The following is a 22,310-nucleotide window of genomic DNA, read 5'->3' on the forward strand; positions in this document are numbered from 1 at the left end:
TATTCTGAAAACTAATTACCATTGATTTCCATAGTAGGAAAAACAAATAGTATGGAAGTCAATGATTGCAGGTTTCCAGTTTTCTTTAGAATATCTTCTTCATATTTATCTTCGTGTTCATCAAATGCACGGTGAGTCAATTTTCAGTTTTGAGTGAACTATCCCTTTAAAGCAATTTGGAGAGATCTGAAAATGGCTGTACACCATCGCCTCCAATCCAACCTGATAGAGCTTGAGAGGTACTGCAAAGATGGCAAAATTTCCCAAAGACAGGTGTGCCAAGCTTGTGGCATCATATTGAAAAGGACTTGAGGCTGTAATTGCTGTCAAAGGTGCATCAACAAAGTGTCGAGCAAAGGCTGTGAATACTGATGTACATGTGATTTTTCAGGTTTTTTATTTTCAAAAAATTTACAACAATTTCAATAAATCTTTTTTCACATTGTCATTATGGGGTATTGTGTGTAGAATTTTAGTTTCAATATTTTTATTATTAGAAATTTTCGCAGACATTTAATTGAAAATACACTTTTTTAAACTTAAACATAAAGCTTGCATTCAAACAATTAGACATTTGAAAACAACAACAAAAACAACAACAACAACAACAACAACACACAACAGTCATAAAAATAATAATTAAACAAAAATAAATAAATAAATAAATAAACATGCATTCCCCCAACCAACCACCCACCAGTGCTATCCAACAATAAACGTAGTTAATAAAGGCATATTAATCAAGTTTGTAAAAAGGAAATAAAAGGGGACCACATTTTTTTTCAAGTAACAAAACCTTGTCTATTAGGGTATATCTGATTTTTTCCAGATGTAATGTACCGGTTAACTCTGTCAGCCAAATTTAAGAATTGGAACTTCATTTTTTTTCCAAAACAAAAGGATGAGTTTTTTTGGCAGATATGTACCCATATGAAACAAACTGTTGTTATACCCGTGTCTCAGAAATTCTTCGAAAATTCTAAATATAATTAATATAGGATCTGGTTCAATCGGAATGTCTAATGTAACTGAGAAAACATGAAATATTTTGTTCCAGAAACTCTGTAATTTGGAACATAGGAATGACAAAGGTTTGAATCTAAAATCTGACTTTTGTCACACACTGGGGACACTTATTTTATTAAATATTTTACTAAATTTACACTTGGAATAATGAAGCCTATGAAGCACTTTAAACTGTATGAGACAATGTCTTGCATTAATAGAACATCTGTGAACCAGTTCAAGACTTCGTTCCTAAATTTCACTTGGAGTTTCTACTGCATGTTCTTCTTCCCAAGCAGATTTAATGATCTCCATGGATGGACTTTTCATCTGTTCTAAACCTTTGTAAAGCATGGAAATGATACTACCATCTCTTTTCATCTTTCCAGAAATGTGTCCAGATACATGGGTGATACTGTGGCATAATTAGACTTCACAAAGTCTCTTATTTTAAGGTTTCTAAAGAAGTGATTAGAAAGAATACTGTATTTCTCACACAGCTGCTGAAATTTTCCATCTACATATAAATCCCCTACTTTTCTTAATCCCAAACTTTTCCAAAACTCAAATGCATTATGTAACATTTTAGGGCAAAAAGCTGGGTTAGCTGAGATGAAGAGCAAAAACGACATTTAGGTGAATTTGAAATGAGTCTTTAACTGTTTCCAAATATGAACAGAATTATGAATGATAGGGTTACGATTATAAAATGAACTAGTTATACCTTTAGGTGATAAAAGTATATTGCATTAATGGATTATGGAAGACATTCCTCCTGCTCCAACAGAAACCAATTCTCTTCCATTAGAATAAAGTCTATCCATGAAGTCAGAGCCCTCAGGTTTGCAGCCCAATAATAATAAAGAAAATTAGGTAGGGCAAGCCCCCCTTGCAATTTAGGTTTACATACTGTAGGTGCATGGTGTTGAGAAATCCTATAGGCTTTCTAATTCCAAACAAAGGGAATCAGGATAGAGTCCAGATCTTTAAAAAAAAGATTAGGGCAGGAATACAGGAATATTCTGCACTAGATACAAAAATTGCGGGAGAAATATCATCTTTATTGTGTTTACCCAACCCACAAGAGAAATAGGAAGTGTTTGTGTGTAGAATTTTGAGGAAATAAATGAATTTATTCCATTTTGGAATAAGGCTGTAACATACAAACGTGGAAAAAGTGAAGCGCTATCAATACTTTCCGAATGAACTGTAAATAATAACTTAATTCACAAAAAACACATGGCATTTTAGAGAAATATGTAATAAGTAAAGAAAGATCTCTTTAATATGACGTCATGTAAAATGAAAAGTTCACTTACTTTGGTAAAGTCACTCTGTTAGCGCGATCTTTGCAGGTTTCTAGCGTCGGGCTACTGCGCGTCCCAGATAAGCAGTATTCCCTGAATGCCCCATATTTTTGGGCTGCCAAACAAACATGTGGGCATAAATTTGGAAATTGCTTTCATTAGAGTTGATTATAGCATACATTAACATTCCAAACGATCTGCAAACATACCTTTATCCTCAAACTTCTTTTTCAGGTCAACTGAACGCTTTGGTCTAAGCGTGTCTGAGCAAGTTCCCCCTGAAAGATAAGGAAAAATATATATTTGCAATTTAAAATAACATCTATTGAATCTTTTTAGTCACACTTAATCAAAAACTTTACCTGCACTAGAAGCCTTAGCATTGGCATTGGTGATAAACATAAGGCCAGCGCGATCAAACACATCAGCGTTATTTTTGCCTCCTCCTTTTCCACAACCTAAATCACTTTTCTCGACATGCTGTAGAATCTGCCACAGTGAGAAACAACACATGCAGTTAAAGTCAACCTTTACAAACACCTTGCGGATTCTGCAAATTGATCATTTATTCATTTTCCTTCAGATTAGTCCATTATTTATCAGGGGTCGCCACAGCGTAATGAACCGGCATATGTTTTACCAAATTGTTATTTATTTTACTTAAATAAGAGGGATTTCACTTAAATGGTTATTTTAATGTTGGACCTTGGACCACAAAACCGTATGTTACACATCCAAGAATACATTGTATAAGTGAAATGTTTCTTTTATGGCAAAAATCGTTAGAATATTAAGTAAAGATCTTGTTTCATGAAGACATTTTGTAGATTTCCTTAGGTAAATATATCAATAATATAAAAGTTGAACAGCCATATCACCCTGCAGCCCAAGACCGGTTACTCACTGAAGCTAAAGCAGGGCTGAGCCCGGTCAGGATGGGAGACCACGAGGGAACATAGGTTGCTGTTGAAAGTGGTGTTAGTAAGGCCAGCAGGGGGCGCTCAACCTGTGGTCTGTGTGAGTCCTAAGGTTCTAATGCCCCAGTAAAAGTGAAGGGGACACTACACTGTCAGTGGGCGCCGTCTTTCGGATGAGACGTTAAACCGAGGTCCTGACTCTCTGTGGTCATTAAAAAATCCCATGGCACTTCTCGTGAAAGAGCAGGGGTGTAACCGCGGTGTCCTGGCCAAAGTCTCTCGATCGGCCCTTACGATGATGGCCTCCCAATCATCCCCTTCCACCAAATTGGCTCTATCACTGTCTCTCCACTCCGCCAATAGCTGGTGTGTGGTGAGAGCACTGGCGCCGTTGTCTTGTGGCTGCCGTCACATCATCTAAGTGGATGCTGCACACTGGTGGTTGTGTGGAGAGGCCCCCCTCATGATTGTGCAGCACTTTGGCTGTATGGCCATACACAATAAATGTGCTATATAAATACACATTACATTACATTGAATTTATAAAAAAGATCCACATTTCAACTTCAAATTGTATTTGTCACATACAGAGTCATACACAGTATGATATTGTGGAAATATAAATTTATATAATCTAGTTTCAAATGAACAATAATCTACACATTACTGAAAAGTTATATGCTTTGGTTCTTTCTGACTACTGGCTAAGCCAAAGTGATGCAAATGCTACGGGCAGGCTTTTAACGACTTTGTCTTTGTCTTCGGGTAATACTTTCAAGGCCAAAGAAACCCCTTTTGTTGATTAACTTGTATGGTCAGTAGCTGGGCAGGTTTCTAACAAGTCAGAGTTATTAGCCCCCCTGAGTTATTAGCCCCCCTTTTTATTTTTTTTCCCAATTTCTGTTTAACTGAGTGAAGATTTTTTTTCAACATGTTTCTAAACATAATAGTTTTAATAACTCATTTCTAATAACTGATTTATTTTATCTTTGCCATGATGACAGTAAATAATATTTGACTAGATATTTTTCTGCTTTTATTCTAGCTGAAATAAAACAAATAAAACTTTCTCCAGAAGAAAAAATATTATCAGACATACTGTGAAAATTTCTTTGCTCTGTTAAACATCATTTTGGGAAATATTTAAAATAGAAAAAAAAAAAAAAATCCAAAGGGAGGCTAATAATTCTGACCTCAACTGTATATGCCGATTATCATGCTGACTCCAATACTGACTTTGCATGCTTTGTTTAGCCATCTCCCCTCCTCTTAAGAAGACAATATAGGCTTTGTTGTGTTGCATTTAGTTTGCATTTGGATTTTTGCTCTTTGTTTGTGCACTCTGTTTACACGATTCTGTTTTGTTTTGTCCGGCTCTTATCTGGTCCAAGTCTGCCATAGATATATACACTAGATATCGCATAGGGACCCTGAGCATGCGTCAATAGCGCCGCCACATTGGTACAGTGCTCCCAGGACAAGTGTCAATCAACCACACAAGACACAAGTCAAGACAGTGTAACGTGAAGATGGTGGACTTTAGCGCTGTCTACTGGTGTAGTAGCAAGAAAACAGAAAACAAAGCCTAAAGGCAGAACATTACATAGGTAAGATTTAGTTTTTTACATGTTTGTATGTTCTGAAATTTTGTGCTAAACAGGTAACGTTATTGATGATGATAATACATTTACTGCACTGACCAAAAGGCAAAGTAGCAGCAACTCACACTAAACACTCGGCTTATGCTAGTTTAGTTGAATAAAATCAGCAATAATGCAAAAGAAATATGAGCTGCTGCGCTGCCAGAAACTTGTATTATTGTCGGCTAGTGAAGGAGTCGTTCATAACGGAGAATCATTCACAAACGAATCGCTCCGTCAGTATAAGAAGTAAAGCAGGAGAGGAGGTGTGTTTCAGGACACAGATTAGACCAAGTTTAGCAGGGAGGGTGAATAGTACATTTCCATATACACAAACACAAGCTTTCTGTCAGGAATGCCTGTGCGGTCACTGATTCATCAATGTAGAAAAGTGATGTAAAATTATAAGTTTCGTAATTAAAAAAAAATATTGCATACTGACCTCCGGGAAAACTCCCGATCATAGATATATCTGTGTATATGTGTATATCTCAGTCTCTGGATGGCTCAGTCTTCCACTGTACCTTGGTCCCGCATTCATTTCAAAGGAGCGCTACCCTGTACTAAAATGGGGGCTCTATTGACGCATTCCTTTCAACAGACAACAACAGGGTAGGCGACATCTAATGCATATATCTATGCTAGTCTGCTCACTGACTCATTGTTTTGGTTCGTTTGTTTGTTTGTTCGCTTTGTTTCATGTTATGATTATATTTTTGAATTCCTGTTCAAACATTGTTTGATTCACTTTTGTTTATTGTGTAGTACTTTTTGTCTCTGTTCGATTTTTGTACCTGGCCTGTTCCCTTATTTTTTATTAACTTCAATTGCTGCACTTGGATATATCTTGTATTTTTGTAAGCCCGTCGTGACAGTCATTTCCTTAAAAATCATACATACACTACTTATTTTTTTTAAACAAATCTGTCTTTTCACCGGGTGGTATGGTGACTCAGTGGGTATCACTGTTGCCTCACAGCAAGAAGGTTGCTGGTTCTAGCCCCGGCTGGGCCAGTTGGCATTTCTGTGTGGAGTTCGCAGGTTCTCCCCCATTTCTTCCGGGTGCTCCGGTTTCCCCCACAGTCCAAAGACATGAGCTATAGGTGAACTGAATAAACGTAATTATCCGTAGTGTATGTGTGTGAATGAGTGTGTATGGGTGTTTCCCAGTGCTGGGTTACAGCTGGATGGGTATCTGCTGCGTTAAAAAAACATATGCTGGAATAGTTGCCGGTTTATTGCGCTATGGCGACCTCTAAAATAGAGACTAAGCCGAAGTAAAATGAATGAATGAATGAATGAATGCCTTTTCACCTTCTTCAGGGGATCCTTTTTGTTAGTTCTTAGGTTGAATAAAGCTGTATCGACTGCAGAAAAAGCCACCAGTGACTCTCCTTTGCTTCTAGATGACACCTTTATTTCCAGTTTATCTTTGGGTTTGTAGTCATCCTGTAGTTTGAGAGTTGATAATTCCAGCTGAAAGATATTCAAAGAAGAATAAGATCTCACAACGTGTGAACAACATAAAACCTGCATCATTTTTGGGGAGAGAGAAAAAGACATTACATTTAAGTTTTTCACACATTTAGCCTTGACATCGATCCATGTAGAGTCTGCCACCAGCTCAGCTTTCTCCTCCCCATACAGGACGTAATACACCAGCAGGCGAGCTGACGGCACCATGTCAGGGGTGATCTTAATGTTGAGGCTCTGACTCTTTTCACTGACACGCTTGACTGTGTCGTATTTTACTACTTTTCCTTTGGAGATGATCTGGGGGGCGGGGGGGGGAGAAGAGTAATCCAGTGGAAATTTTTATTTTAGAGCTTCAACTAAAAGTAGTGAATAATGACATCCAAAATAAAGGTTTGTATTTCTATATTACAGTGGGGGAAAGTAAATATTGAACACGTCATGTTTTTTTCTAAGAATAATATTTCTAAAGGAGCTGATGAGGTGGAAATAAACCAAATTTTGGGAAAAACCCAAAGAATACGAACATAAAAATTAAACAAATCAAATCTGAAAAATGAGTTGTGTGTAATAACAATGAAGTGACACAAGGAGAAAGTAGCAAACTACTTTAAATGTATTTAAGACTTTTTATAAAATACTTTTTTTTGGTGATGGCAGCTTAAAGACGCCTCTTATGTGAAGAATGAAGTCACATGCATTGCTCAGGTGTGATATATTCAGACTTCAACAGAGTGTAAACATCTTGATGGTTCTGTGGGCCTCATCTATTAAATCTGAGCTTTATTTCCCATTTTCTATCGGATTCAGTTCAGGTGATTGGCTGGGCCATTCTACAGCTTGATTTTCTTTCTCTAAAAGCATTTGAGAGTTTCCTTGGCTGTGTTTTGGATCATTGTCTTGCTGAAATGTCCACTCTGGTTTCTTCTTAATCATCCTGCTAATGTAGATGTTTGACTGAAGCAGCTCATATTTATTTACAATGACGAATTACAGAGGGTTGCAGAATAACTACAGAGAGATTACAGCTGCAGTCTGTGCATTCCCTGCTTTTCTACACCTCTATTTCTTCATATGTTCAATACTTTTTTGTGTCATTTCATTTTATTAAACATAACTATATTTGTAAACTAATTGATATTGTTTTCTTTGTAAGTTTGGATTTCTTTGGTTGTTACCAACTTCCAGTGAAAATTTCAAGTCAACAGCACCTTTAGAAATTTGTTTTCTGAGAAAAATGGTGACAAAACTTACTTCCCCTACTGTACACAAACAATTGAAGTCAGAATTATTAGTTGTTGTAAAATTTGTATTATTTTATTTTTAATTTATTTATCCTTAATTTTAATAGGAATTTCCCATTGAGATATGCATCTCTTCTACCAGGGGCACCTGGCCAAAATGCTTGCCCAAAAATTTCAGATACAAAAATACATATACAGTTAAAGTCAGAATTATTAACCACTTTTTAATTCATTTTTGTCTTTTTTTTAATATTTCCCAAATTATGTTTAACAAAGCAAGGAAATGTTCACAGTATGTCTGATAATATTTTTTCTTCTGGAGAAAGTCTTATTTGTTTTATTTTGGCTAGAATAAAAGCAGTTTTTAATTTTTTAAAAGCGATTTTAGTCAAAATTATTAGCCCCTTTAAGCAATATTTTTTTTGATAAAAATCTTGTTTTAAAAAATAATAGTTTTTCCTTAAAACAAGCAAAATAATCTGCAAATGGGGTAAGCAGAATAATCTTATGTCAAAAAGAAAAACAAGATTATTTTACCTCCATTGACAGATTTTTTTTTGCTTTTTTTAAGGAAACATTTTAAAAGGTTACAAATAAGATAAAAAGGTTACACATAAGATAAAAAGGTTACAAATTTAACATGGCACTTTACCCAATAATGCCCTAGCGGTGAATAGAAGCATATGCGTTTTTCTGCTTTGGTGCAGGGAAAATCATCCAACTATTTTGTACAAAATACAATGATGTGTATGTGAAGATGCATTCCTCACAAATCGTATTGCAGCATGTTATATACTGTCCAACTTTTTTAATAACCAAAAATAATAATTTTTTCCTGAATTCTAAAGATTTTTTTAACACATTTCTAAACATAATTGTTTTAATAACTCATTTCTAATAACCAATTTATTTTATCTTTGCCATGAAGATAATTATGTACTTTAAATTGTGTAAAAGTACATAATGGCTGTTTCTCAATATACGTTCTTCGGTGATCTTGGGTCCTCGTGTTTTCGTACACGCCATCATCAGCTGCCAAAGTTCAGTTCCAATACTCAAGACCGCAAGAACAGAGGACACGTGAAACTTCCCAGATGTATTCTTGATATCGAGGATGCACCAATGCAGACTTGGGCACCGATCTGGCTCTAGAAGTCCCAGAAATCATTGCGACTGGAGGTGGGAAGTGCTGCATTTTATTTAGATGTATTATTTAAGTTCAGAGATAAAACTTATTTACCTCAGGAGTTTCCCTAAATGAAACGGTGCACATAAACAATACCATCAACACCTTAATAAAGGAATAAACACATTAAGGGTGTTTGTTTGCTGAAATTCCTATTAAAATCTGTTTTATTTATATTGTGCAATGTGTATTTGTAATGTTTTTTATGCATCGTATATATTTTGAAAAGGAGAAAAACAATAAATTGTTTTATGAATACTGTAATGTTTAAATTATTTTCCATTTAAAATGTGTGAAGGTCATGTGACCATCAGGAAGAACGCAGCATCTCATTCCTCACAGGACGCGTTCTCTGTTCTCGTGGTCTCCCGAGTTCGCTCTTCCGAGGACACCTGGCAAGATCAGTCTTCACAAGAATGCAAGTCTGTTCTCTGCATTGTTGAAATTGAGAAACAGCCATACTTTTACTTGATATCAAGTGCAGAAAGATGGTTTGTTCTTTAGGAAATTGAACTAAAAATATTGCTTAAGGGGGTTAATAATAATATTAAAAAGGTTTAAAAAAGAATTTAAATCTGCTTTTACTCTAGTCGAAACAAAACTAAGAAGGCTTTCTCCATAAGAAAAAGTATTATAGGAAATACTGTAAAAAAATCCCTTGCTCTGTTAAACATCATTTGGGAAATATTTGAAAAAGACAGAAAAAAATCACAAAAGGGCAAATAAGTTTGACTTCAACTGTACCTAACAGTGGGATCTGTAAACTTCAAGTGCCAACAAATCTGTCCTCATGACTTTACCTGGTAGCTGAAGGTGTCCAGTGAGAGATAGTCTCGATAAGAAAAGACAACGCTGATGTCAACGTACTGTCCAACTTCAAATACTGAGGATTCAGGTGGTAAATCGATGTACAGGTATCGATGGTTGACAGACACATACGATTCTGCTTTTAGTGTAAGCGGACCCTGACTCCAAGAAGCATCTTCTGTCTCAAACTGAATTAAGCACAATATGAATGTACATATGATACACTACCAGTCAAATGTTTGAAATCGGTAAAGGTTTTTAAAAATGTTTTAAAAGAAGCCAATTCTGCTCATCAATGCTGCATTTATTTGATCACAAATACAGTAAAAATCTGTTCAGATGTGAAATACTATTACAGTTTTAAATAACTGTGGTTAGCACTGTTTAAAAAAGTCACTGGTTCAAGTCCCAACTGGGTCAGTTGGCATTTCTGTGTGGAGTTTCCATGTTTTCCCCGTGTTGATGTGGGTTTCCTCCGGGTGCTCTGGTTTCCCCCACTGTCCAAAGACATGCGCTATAAGGGAATTGGATGAACTAAGTTGGCTATGAGTGTGTGAATGTGAGAGTGTATGGGAGTTTCCCAGTACTGGGTTGCGGTTGGAAGGGCATCTGCTGTGTAAAACATATTCCGGAATAGTTCATTCCGCTGTGGCGACCCCTGATAAATAAGGGTCTAAGCTTAAATGATTGAATGAAATAACTGTCACAATCACCAGCGATCCAGGCTTGTAGGTCTTTGTTTTTCTATGTTTACATTGCCTTCTGCCTCTACTGACCATTCGCCTGTTTAATGACCACAACTCTGGATTGCCTATATACATCTGTTTGGCGCTGTTGACTGCCTGGCCATTTTTGAATAAACCCTGCATTTGGATCCGTACCTCTGTTGTCAGCTTCTCTTCACATTACAACAGGGGTTTCCAAACTCGATCTTGGAGGGCCGGTGTCCAAAGCTCCAACTTCCTTCAACACACCTGCCTGGAAGTTTCTACATGGAATAAGCTTGATTAGCTGGTTCAGGTGTGGTTAATTGGGGTTGGAACTCAGAATATGCAGGACACCGGCCCTCCAGGACTGAGTTTGGACATGTCTGCATTACAATAACAGTTTTTTTATAAAATTTAGTTTCAAATTTAATTTATTTCTGTGATTTAATTTTGATCATCATTACCCCCATCTTCAGTATCACATGATCCTTCAGAAATCCTTATAATATTGAGGATTTGCTGCTCCATTACGATCAGTTATTATTTGTACAAAATCTTTAATTATGAGTCTTACAGTTATTATATTGATTTTTTTTGTCTTGCTTCAAAGTATGGTGGAAACTGTGGAAATTTTACTTTTAGGACTTTTGGATAAAAAAAAAATTATCATTATTATCATTATTAATATTATTATTATTATTATTATTGTCATTATTATTATCATTATTTAGAATTATTATTATTATTTATTGATATTTTTATTATTTAATGTTATTATTATTGTTATTATTATTATTATTATTATTATTAATAATATTATTGATGTTGTTGTTATTGTTATTATTATTTAAGTATAATTGTTATTTATATTGTTATTATTATTATTTAATATTTTTATTATTTATTTTAATGTCATTATTATTATTATTATTTTTAATGTTGTTGTTATTGTTATTGTTATTTAAGCATTATTATTATTATTATTATTATTATTATTATTAAATATTATTATTATTATTATTATTATTATTATTATTATTATTGTTATATTATTATTATTATTATTCATGTTTATGTTTAACCGGTGATAGGTTGCAGCTGGAAGGGCATCTGCTGCGTAAAACATATGCTGGATAAGTTGCCAGTTCATTCCGCTGTGGCGACCCCAGATTATCATTATTATTATTATTATTATTATTATTATTATTATTATTATTATTATTATCATTAATTTATTATTAATATTATTACTATTTATTGTTATTAATATTATTAATAATACTAAGTTTTACTATTATTATTATTATTATTATTATTTTTATTATTAAAATATTTATTGTTGTTATTACTGTTATTATCATAATTATTATCATTATTATCTATTAGCGTTATTTTTATTATTGTTATTATTATTATTTTAATTAATATTTATTATTATTATAATGATTATTATTTGTATTATTATATCATTATAAATGTTTCTTTGAGCAGATCATGATCCTACAATGTTTAAAGTTTTATGTTGCAATGAAGACAAATTATGCTTAAAATTCAGATTTAAACCACAAGAATAAATTCACAAGAATAACATTTCACAATTTAACAGTTTTTACTGTATTTCTTACTAAACAAATGCAGGCTTTGCGAGCAGAAACAGCTTATTACAAAACATTAAAAATCTTACTCATTTCAAGCTTATTATATAGTATATAGCACAATGACACACATCACATCACATCACATCACAATCGTGAAGAAATAAGTAATCATGATGATGTTATTTAACATTTTGTTTTTGTTAGTAAATCAGTTCTTATGGTTTTTGAACTAGAAAAAAAGTTTTGCTTTACTCACAGTGAATTCAGCATTTTTCACATTCGCTGGTATATTGCAGGTGAAATAAGCAACCCCATCCTTACTACTTGGCACTGTAACTGAATCCTGGTGCCCTAAAAATTTGAGGTTATCCGAAAGGTTGTCAACCGTAGTTGCTGTTGCCCTCATCGTGACAGACACATCTTTCACCGGTTCACCCAAAGGATCCTTCACTAAGACCTATGGGTGCAGATTAAACATCACATTGCATTTAGTCAGTTTTGACTCTGTGAAATATGAGCTAATAAAAGAGTGATAGCATAATATATTTTCACCTCAAACCATATGATGTATCTGACCACTAACGTCTCATTCACCTACTTACCTTCTGTCAAACATACAGTTGAAGTCAGAATTATAAGACCCCCTGTTTACTTTTTCCTTAATTTCTGTTTAACAGAGAGCAGATTTTTTCAACACATTTCTAATCATATTCATTTTAATAACTCATCACTAATAACTGATTTATTTTATCTATGCCATGATGACAGTAAATTATATTTTATTCAGTATTTTTCAAGACACTTTTATACAGCTTAAAGTGACATTTAACGGCTTAACTAGGTTAATTAGATTGACTAGGCAAGTTTTGTTGTCAGATAAAATATGTTTATTTTTCATGAGCTTTCTCTTGAAAGAGTGAAATGTAGACTTTTCCTTTAGACTCTATTAAATTTAGACTTTTGGATCTTTGAACTTTTGCTCTGACTCCTGTGGGCAGCAGTTCATCAGATAGAGTTTATTTGTTGTATCTGTAATCTTTTGACTAGTTACAGGGTTGTGTGTGTGCAAATTTAGCAACAAAATCTTCTCCTAAAAAGTGTGTAAAATATGTGAAAGAATGTAAATGATAAATTTACAGTAGTTAAAAAAGTGATAACTGTGATATTTGGTTAAATAACTTAGTTTGATTTATATATATTTTTTTAAAGATCTTTAAAATATAAATTAGGTTATTTGTTTTGAATGACTTAAAGGGATAGTTCATCCAAAAATAAGCATTTACTCACTGTTTAGTCCCTCTCAAGTGGTTCCAAACCTTCATGAGTTTCTGTTTTACTATTGAACACAAAAGAAGATATAGTTTGAAGAAAGCTGAAAACCTGTAACCATTGACTTCAATAGTAGGAAAAATAAATACTATGGAAGTCAATGGTTACCGGTTTTTAGCATTCTTCATTTTGTGTTGAACAGAAGAAAGAAACAAACTGGTTTAGAGCAAGCGAAGGAGGAGTAAATGATGACAGAATATTTATTTTTGGGTGAACCATTCATTCATTCATTCAATCTTTCTTTTTCTTCTTTCCTTCCTTCCTTCCTTCCTTCCTTCCTTCCTTCATTCATTCATTCATTCATTAATTCTTTCTTTCTTTTATTCATTCATTTTTTCATTCATTCATTCATTTATTCATTCTTTCTTTCCTTCCTTCTTTTTTCATTCATTCATTCATTCGTTCATTCCTTCCTTCCTTCTTTATTCATTCATTCGTTCATCCATCCATCCATCCATCCATCCATCCATTCATTCATTCATTCATTCTTTCTTTCTTTCTTTCTTTCTTTTTTTCTTTCTATCATTCATTCCTTCCTTCCTTCCATCCGTCCTTCTTTTTTTTCTTTCTTTCTTTCTTTCTTTCTTTCTTTCTTTCTTTCTTTCTTTCATTCATTCATTTATTCTTTCATTCATTTATTCCTTTTGATTGGCTAAAGTAGACAGTCTTGTGATTTCTGTCCAATCAAATCACACAAAGTAAGTAAATCACATCATACTGAACAACCTCAAGACTTTATAAATGCAGCAAACCTTTTGGAAGTATTAAAAATGCCCAAGAAGATGTCCAAAATCTTTACATGCAGTGACCCAGAGGCTTTTAATAGACTGCATGTCACTGATGAGAAAATGAAGGATGTCGAATGTATGATGATGGAAATTACCAAACAGCCTTAAACAATCACTAAATGGAATGAATGAAGAATGGAAGGAAGGGAAGATTGAAGGAAAGACCGAACAAGGAATGGAAGAAAGGACCGAATGAAGGAAGGAAAGACCAAACTAATGAAGGAAGGAATGACCAAATGAAGGAAGGAAAGACCGAACTAATGAAGGAAGAAAGGACCAAATGAATGAAGGAAGGATTCAAGGAAGGACTGAACAAACTACAGACGAAAGGAAGGAAGGAAAGAAGGAAGTAACAAACGAACGGATAAATAAATGAACAAATTACTTAATGAAGGATGGAACAAAATATGAATGAATGAATGAATGAATGAATTATGGGAGGAATGAATGAAGGAAGGAACAAACAAACCAATGAAGGAAGGAAGGACATGAACAAACAAACAATGGAAGGAAGGTTGAAAGGAAGGAACAAATATAGGAAGATCACTAAATGCACTACAGAATGTTACGATTACACATCTCTGCACAAACTGTATGTAAACGCATCAGACTTTCACAGAGTAATATTCAATACACACTACTCTTAAATACTTTTAGAAGGGCTACTTTTTACTCATACTTTAAATATTATTTACAACAGATACTTTCACTTGAGAATGATTTTTCAGTACTCTTTCAAAATAAAGTAGAAGTGTTTTATTTATAAAAAAGCAGGTTTCTTACTCTCATAGCATACGGTAGACCCGGTTTGATGAAAGGAGGGGTTGCAATTATACTCAGGGTAAATGGAGTTTCGACAAATTTCACATGCGAGAGCACTGCCTCCTGGGAAAGGCCACCTAAAAAATAAAGTAAGCTTACGGTCATCACTTTTATTCACTCGACACTCTAATGTCTGAATCCTGTGTTGATACAAATAACTAAACCTTACCAGTGGACTCCTGCAGCAAAACTTCCACATAAAGAAATGTGTTTTCCTTCATGGCGTTCAGGAATTGAGGTGCATCAGGCTTGGATGACAGAGCTGACCTGATATCCAAGTCCACTTCCATTTTTCCGTTATACAGCTAAGACAAAAAGAAAACAAAAGTTTACTCTCTGAACTCAAACATTAAATCTTGCTTGAGCAGAATACTGACTTTACCATGTATGATCTATATGTTGATGGTATTATGACAGTTTCTTCTGGAGTACTGTATCCAAACTTCAACAGAATGTTCGCTGATTTAACTGGCATTCCCTGGACATACCTGTCAGCATATTCACATACTGTATATATAAGTCATTTTCATCAATTGCAATTTAGTCACACTTAATTTTGATGGTATGTTTGTTGAATTTAAGTTACATTGCAACTACATGCCAACTCATTCTCATTAGATTATAAGTAGACTGTTAGATTGAGGTAAGGGTTAGTGCAAGTTGACATGTACTTGCAAAGTCTCTTATAGTCTTATAGTCTTATAGTTAAATGTCTGTTGAATGTCTGTATCAACAGATATTAAAAAGACAGTCTGCTATTACTCAAATGGACCATCAAAATAAAGTGTTACCTGCAATTTTAATATTTCAGTTTAGTATTGAAATAAACATGCTGAAATTGTACATTTTGAATAAAATAATCATACTATTCAGTTTAAAGGCTTGGGATTACAAAGTCAGCATTTGTGTCATGTAAAACAGTAACATACATGTGAAATATCGTCATTTACAAAAAATCTTTAGATACGAAAAAATGTTTCAATTTAATTTATTTATACAGATCAAAGCCGAATTTATCGAATCGCTACCCAAGTCTTCAGTGCGGCACGATTCCTCAGGAATTTAATACAGAAAAACTGAATTTCTTGCAATAATAAAAACCTTGTTACTTTTGATTAATTTAAAGAAATGCTCCACTTTATTTGTCTTACAAAAAAGTTTATATTTTCTTCATTTTACAACTCACACAGAGTTAAACAGATGTGTTTTACCCATTTTGAATCAATTAAGCTGAAAATTTCCTTGATTGTTATGGCAAAAGGATATTATTAACCCTCGTAATACAGTAATTTGCAACATTTTCTGTCGCTAGGAGAGTCAAGCTTTAAAAATAAAAAATGTAAAAAAAAAATTATATCTTTTATAAAGTTTTTGAGCGAGATGCTAATGGTCTAATCCAATTCAGTGATCTATGCTAAGCTAAGCTAAGCAAAAAGTGCTCCAGCCAGACCCGGAGATCAAATTAAGTTACATTGTTATTTTATTTTGTTTACAGTGGAGTGTTCCTCCGATCTTTCATTGCTCAGTAAAAATCTTAAAATTAAATAAAAAAGACAAACCTATTTGGTTGAAAATTTCAATTTAAAGGAATGCTTCACTTTTTTTAACAAACAAACAAACTTTTTTTCATTTTATAATTCACATAGGGCATCCGCTGCGTAAAAATGTGCTGGATAAGTTGGCGGTTCATTCCGTTGTGGCGACCCCAGATTAATAAAGGGACTAAGCCGACAAGAAAATGAATGAATGATTGAATGAATGAATGATAATTTACAAAGAGTTAAACAGCAGAATGATAGTTATTAGCCATATCGACCTAGGAAATAGCAACATTTTCAGTCTACTGAAGAGTCAATCTGTAAAAAGTAAAATTGTTAAAACTCTTTCATGAATTTTTTGAGTGAAATCCTAATGGTCTAATCTGATTCTATGCTAAGCTAAGCTAGGCTAAGCAAAAAGTGCTCCCGCCAGACCCGGAGATCAAATTAAATTACATTTTTATTTGATTTTGTTTAAAGTGGAGTGTTCCTCCAATGTTTCATTGCTCAGTAAAAATCTTAAAATAAATAAAAAGACGAACCTTTGGTTGAGATCTTCTATTTAAAGGAACGCTCCAATTTTTTAACAAATAAACAACAATTTTTTTTTCATTTTATAATTTACATAGAGTTAAACAGTTTATTATGGCAGAATGATAGTTATTAGCCATATCGACCCAGGAAATAGCAACATATTCAGTCTACAGAAGAGTCAATCTGTAAAAAGTACAATTATTAAAGCTCTTTCATGAAATTTTTGAGTGAGATGCTAATGGTCTAATCTGATTTAGTGATCTATGTTAAACTAAGCTAAGCAAAAAGTGCTCCCGCCAGACCCAGAGATCAGCTGAATTATTATTTTTTATTTTTTAAATGGAGTGTTTCTTTAATATTTCATTGCTCAATAAAAATCTTTAAATGACTAACTTAAATACTTTTGAAAAGTAGTTTGTATGTGTTAAATTGAAGAAAAAGGAAAACCTACTTGGCTGAGATCTTCAGCTTGAAAGTGTCAAAGTTTTCTTCACTGATGTAGTTGGTTTCCGGCTCAATTTGGACCGAAATACTGGGCAACACTGTAAAACATCTCGATTTCAGATTTCACAAACTCTAAAGGTCTGCACAGCCAGTTGAAACATAAATGGCGGCCTTACCATATTCTTTGACCTCAAACTCAGCAGTAGCAGTCGTTTCAAAATTGTCAGCATATGTGGCCACAATTTTCCAGATTCCATAACTGGTGGGGTTTGGATTGTGAATAAAAGATGCAGTGACATAAAATAAAGATAAAAACACATGAAAAAAATAAAAATAAATGATGAAATTTAGGATATATGCATATGGCAGGCTTCTTAACTAATTCTCAACAACCTTACTTGGGTAACAAAGAATTAAGTATGTTAGTAAGTTCACTAAGTGATCAGTAAGTACCAAGTACTAAGTAAACAAAGTAACTACTGTAACTAAATAACTTTTTTTGCCCTTAAAGTAAAGCGAGAGATAACTTTTTATTTTTAGGTAATTTAATTACAGCTACTTATAATACAGTGTGATTCAAAAAGAATATCACAACTTTGAAAATTGAGATGCATGTTCTCCCTGCATTAGCGTCAGTTTTCTTCAAGTGCTCCGGTTTCCAAAGACATCCCTGCTGAAAAATCCAGCTTAAACCAGCCTAGGCTGGTTGGCTGGTTTTAGCTGGTCTACCAGGCTAGTTTAAGAGGGGTTTTGGCCACTTCCAGGCTGGTTTCCAGCCATTTCCAGCCTAGTCTTAGCTGGTTAGGCTGGGAAATGACCAGTTAAAACCAGCTTGACCAGCCTGGCAGGCTGGGAGCCCAGCCAAAACCAGCTATGTCCAGCTTAAACCAGGCTGGTCAAGCTGGTTTTAGCTGGATTTAGCTGGTCATTTTCCAGCCTGACCAGCTAAGACCAGGCTGGAAATGGCTGGAAACCAGCCTGGAAGTGGCCAAAACCCCTCTAAAACCAGCCTGGTTGACCAGCTAAAACCAGCCAACCAGCCTGGGCTGGTTTAAGCTGGATTTTTTAGCAGGGATGCAGTACAGGTGAATTGGGTGGACTAAATCATTCGTAGAGTATGAGTGTGATTGAGTGTGTGTAGATGTTTCCCATGGATGGGCTGGAAGGACATCCGCTGTGTAAAAACGTGCTGGATAAGTTGCCGGTTCATTCCGCTGTGGCGACCCCGGATTAATAAAGGGAATAAGCTGACAAGAAAATAAATAAATGAATGAAAATTGAGAACACTGCAAAGAAGAAAAGGAGAGCTAAGCTCTTTCTGTCATCGATTTAGGGAGCTCTGAAGTTTCACATTGAGGAACTAAAAGAGAGCAGCTATCCAAACTGTTACGCAGTGTTAAAATGTCATATTGAACATTGATGTACTTGTTTTCTACTGAAAAAAAATAACTTTAATATTGATTAATTTCCCAAGTTTCCATCATGTTTCTTCTATTAAATATAGATTTTCAAAGTTGTGGTATTCCTTTTGAATCACCCTGTACTTCCCTTAAATACAGTACATAAATTCAACAGTTTAATATAAATCTGTTCAGAGAAGCAGATCAATATATATATCAGAATAGATTTAGGAATGAACATCATTTATTAAGACAAGTGCATATGCTTAGGAAAAAAACATAATTGACAAATTTGTGGCAGTGATTATATATTTTTATATTATATAAATATCTATTATATATAGGTTATTATTTTTTTGCACATAAGCCAATTGCACTAGGCACTTTTGCATAATAAGCACAATAAAAAAATAAATTAAAAAAACACTATACATTGTTTACATCTGTTTCATTACTCAAATCAGGTTTACATATTGTTTACTTTCATAGATATTTATATACTTACATTTTATAATCATACTTCAGTCACTTCTGTGTATATATGTGTATTTATGTGTATGTTGTGTATGATGTGTATGTTGTGTGTATGACTTCACTGTGGACTGCAAAGTAAGAATCTCATTGTACAGGGAGAGGTGTTTCCTTACGTGCACATGACAATAAACAGTTGAATTGAATTGAGTTATATACATATTAATTATATATATTTTTGTTATTCAGATATTTTACAAATAACTTCAACTAAACATTTTTTTCAACTGAATTTCAACTTTCTTTGTCTGACAACTGCACGTTAGAAACAAATAAATGTTTAAGAAATCCATGTCACTATAAGGTATGTATAAAATATTTTGAAACGTTTGTGTTTTGCTACATATTTAGTTTCAAATGTGAGTGTACTTTTATTAAAAAAGGAAAAAAAATCCTGTTGGACTCATGTAAAGTTTATTTTAAGTACTTATCTTCTATGCATATGTGAATTTTTAGTACTAAGTAATTAAATTGCTTATTGGGTAATCAGAAAAAAATTAATCACAAAAATCATTTAAATGCATTTTAATTATTGTAATTAGGCTCTACTCAACATTGCCTACCACAATCCAGTATGAAAGAGATTTAATTTGTGAGAAAGCTGATCTTTTCAGCACTATATATCATCACTATTATTTAAAGCACTTAATAAAGCATCAGATTAATCCAGGAAGAATAGTACATGTGACTTACATTGGCTTTAAAGGTATTTTGAATGGTGGAAGAAGTGGTTTTGCTCCATTGATGTCAGTCATATCAATAATCTCTACTTTGACACCTCTAGGGTCCTAAAGTGAAACATAACATCTTAGAAATCATAGTTCATGAGTCGAATAAATCTGTGAAGAGAAAACCCCACCTGGAATGTAAGAGTGACGGTTCGTGCAGATTTCCTCAGCTCCTCGTTGAGGGAGTAAACACGCACTTGTACTAAAGAAAACAAACCCAAATTTTGAGGTGATTTTTACAAATTTGTTCAGATATAATATTTAAATTTATAATATTATTATTACATTACATTACATTAATATAATAATAATATAATATTTATTTTATATTAAATAATATTTAATTACATTAAATTGTATTTGGTTGACTCTCACCATACAAAATATGTTAGAAAACAATGTTATATATAGTTTATTGGTTACTTCTATTTATTCGTTTAATTTATTTCTTTTCATTTTATTTATTTACTTCTATTTCAATTCATTTATTTCTATCTAGATATACTTCTAGAGTTTATATCTCTACATATTTATTGGGGGGCCCCAGAATTCATGTGGCCCTATAAGCGGCCCCTAGTTCTGAGTCAAAAACGTAACATGTCATGGGGCTTCAGTCACATGATCCTGAATGGAGTCCTACAACTAGCTAATTAAAGGTTTCCGTGGAATTGCACCATTTAAAATTAACATGCAGTGTCATTCCAGAAGACATGGTTTTCAGACAATATGTAAAACGTCTCTGTGTTCTATATGGATTAAATAATAATTTCCATTTAGGCTACTAATAAAATAACCTCTCATAAAAATTAGGCCTGGTGTAGTCTATTTATTAATGATTTTGCGATTTATAAGAGTTGCAATTTAAACTATGCTTGAGACAGACACACCAAATGGCGGATGTGTGATTTATCTCAAAAAAGGTACCAACACAGTTTTATAACAAGAGGTCCATGAAAGACAAAGAAATGTTTAACAATTGACTACCTTTTTAGATGATAATATTAATTAGGCTATATTCACTTTTGTCATGTGTGATAGTGAAAATGCAACGTTGTGTCCAGCCTGATCTCACGAGAAAACGTAAGTATTTTACGTTTTGCCATGTCAACACAACCCATATGCACATGATATTATGGTACTGACCTTCTTGTTCGGGTGTATAAAGCGGTTTGTCAGTCTGGATAAAGAGAAAACCATTGACTGTAGTGACCGGGATTTTAACATTATCAGTGAAAGCAGAAGAAATCGTCTGAAGGTAGACAGATGTGTCCTCCTTGGGGAAATCTTTTGCTAATATCTGTGAAAAGGAAAATGGAAGAACAGCCATTCCTTATAAGATATTTTAAAAAGAGTTTTATATACAAGTCAACACCATTAAATGTGCAGAATTTACCCGTAAAGTCGCTGAAGCTTGATAGTTATTCGCGGCGTTGAGCTTCAGGGATTGATAGTCATATTCTTTATTGCCTACTGCTAACGTGTTCTTCAGGTGCAGATGAACTGTAGTTTCCTGATCAAAACCAAACAACTGCACGACAACAGTTTCTGAGGCATCGAGCCGCAGGACTTTAGGTGCAGTAATTAGGTATCTAGAAAACAAGACATTTAGCTTATGTGACATATAAAATGTTTCTTAAAATGTCATTTTAATTCACATATAACCTACTTTTATGTTTGATAAACATTTCTTCCCCCCTCCAGCTTTTTGATAACACATTTCATCACTCAAAGAAGAATTTAAATGATGTAAATTGTTACTTACACATTTTCCTGAACGGTGAAGCAGACAAACAGATTAAATATGCAGAACAATAATAATCGTGCCATTATAGACTGTTTGCTTCATGGGAATAAAACAGAGGTCGGGAATTCGGTCAGTTTCAGTAAACCGAATCAATAGGCTTATCTGTGCTTGTTTTAAGTTACTTATTAGCTCAACTGTCTTGAAAGAGGTCCAAGAATGTCATTTCCTGAGGTTTAGATTTATCTGCAGATATTATCCAAAAATAATGAGGACAATTAATTTTTCATTCGGTTTTGGTCCAGAATGACAATTTAACGTTTGATTGCGCAATGTTCTTGTCATCATTGTACAATTATTCAGTCATTATGCACGTTCAAATGAAAGTAAGCATGTATAGATCCACTTACAAATAAAAAAAGGAGCTGTTTGTTATTATTGTGCAATTCTGGCAACTTTTGGACATTGGTTTGACTTTTGTCTTTGTATACTCTGCGTTTAAACAACCAGAAACCAATTCATATCACGTTGACTATACTTGCTGTGAGTTCTTAAAGAGAATCACTGAAGT

At 33.8% G+C, this 22,310-nt stretch overlaps 1 protein-coding gene across 1 annotated transcript in view; it reads right to left on the reverse strand.

Annotated features, from left to right (window-relative positions):
- Positions 1-21,850, reverse strand: part of c5 (complement C5) — a 50,223-nt gene extending 28,373 nt beyond the window's left edge. Inside the window, exons 1-17 of the mRNA XM_087254306.1 lie at positions 21,761-21,850; positions 21,392-21,587; positions 21,142-21,295; positions 20,130-20,200; positions 19,964-20,058; positions 17,516-17,598; positions 17,347-17,437; positions 15,206-15,311; positions 14,993-15,128; positions 14,785-14,900; positions 12,141-12,341; positions 9,573-9,767; positions 6,436-6,642; positions 6,184-6,345; positions 2,675-2,801; positions 2,522-2,590; positions 2,325-2,427 (exon numbers count right to left, since the gene is read on the reverse strand). Of these exons, the coding sequence (XP_087110432.1) occupies positions 2,325-2,427; positions 2,522-2,590; positions 2,675-2,801; positions 6,184-6,345; positions 6,436-6,642; positions 9,573-9,767; positions 12,141-12,341; positions 14,785-14,900; positions 14,993-15,128; positions 15,206-15,311; positions 17,347-17,437; positions 17,516-17,598; positions 19,964-20,058; positions 20,130-20,200; positions 21,142-21,295; positions 21,392-21,587; positions 21,761-21,825 (2,177 nt within the window). The 5' untranslated portion in view covers positions 21,826-21,850. The remainder of the gene's footprint in view (positions 1-2,324; positions 2,428-2,521; positions 2,591-2,674; positions 2,802-6,183; positions 6,346-6,435; positions 6,643-9,572; positions 9,768-12,140; positions 12,342-14,784; positions 14,901-14,992; positions 15,129-15,205; positions 15,312-17,346; positions 17,438-17,515; positions 17,599-19,963; positions 20,059-20,129; positions 20,201-21,141; positions 21,296-21,391; positions 21,588-21,760) is intronic.
- Between the last annotated feature and the right edge of the window lie 460 nt (positions 21,851-22,310).

The sequence above is a fragment of the Danio rerio genome, chromosome 5 (assembly GCF_052040795.2).
Source record: "Danio rerio strain M-AB ecotype USA chromosome 5, GRCz13ab, whole genome shotgun sequence".
NCBI lineage: Eukaryota > Metazoa > Chordata > Actinopteri > Cypriniformes > Danionidae > Danio > Danio rerio.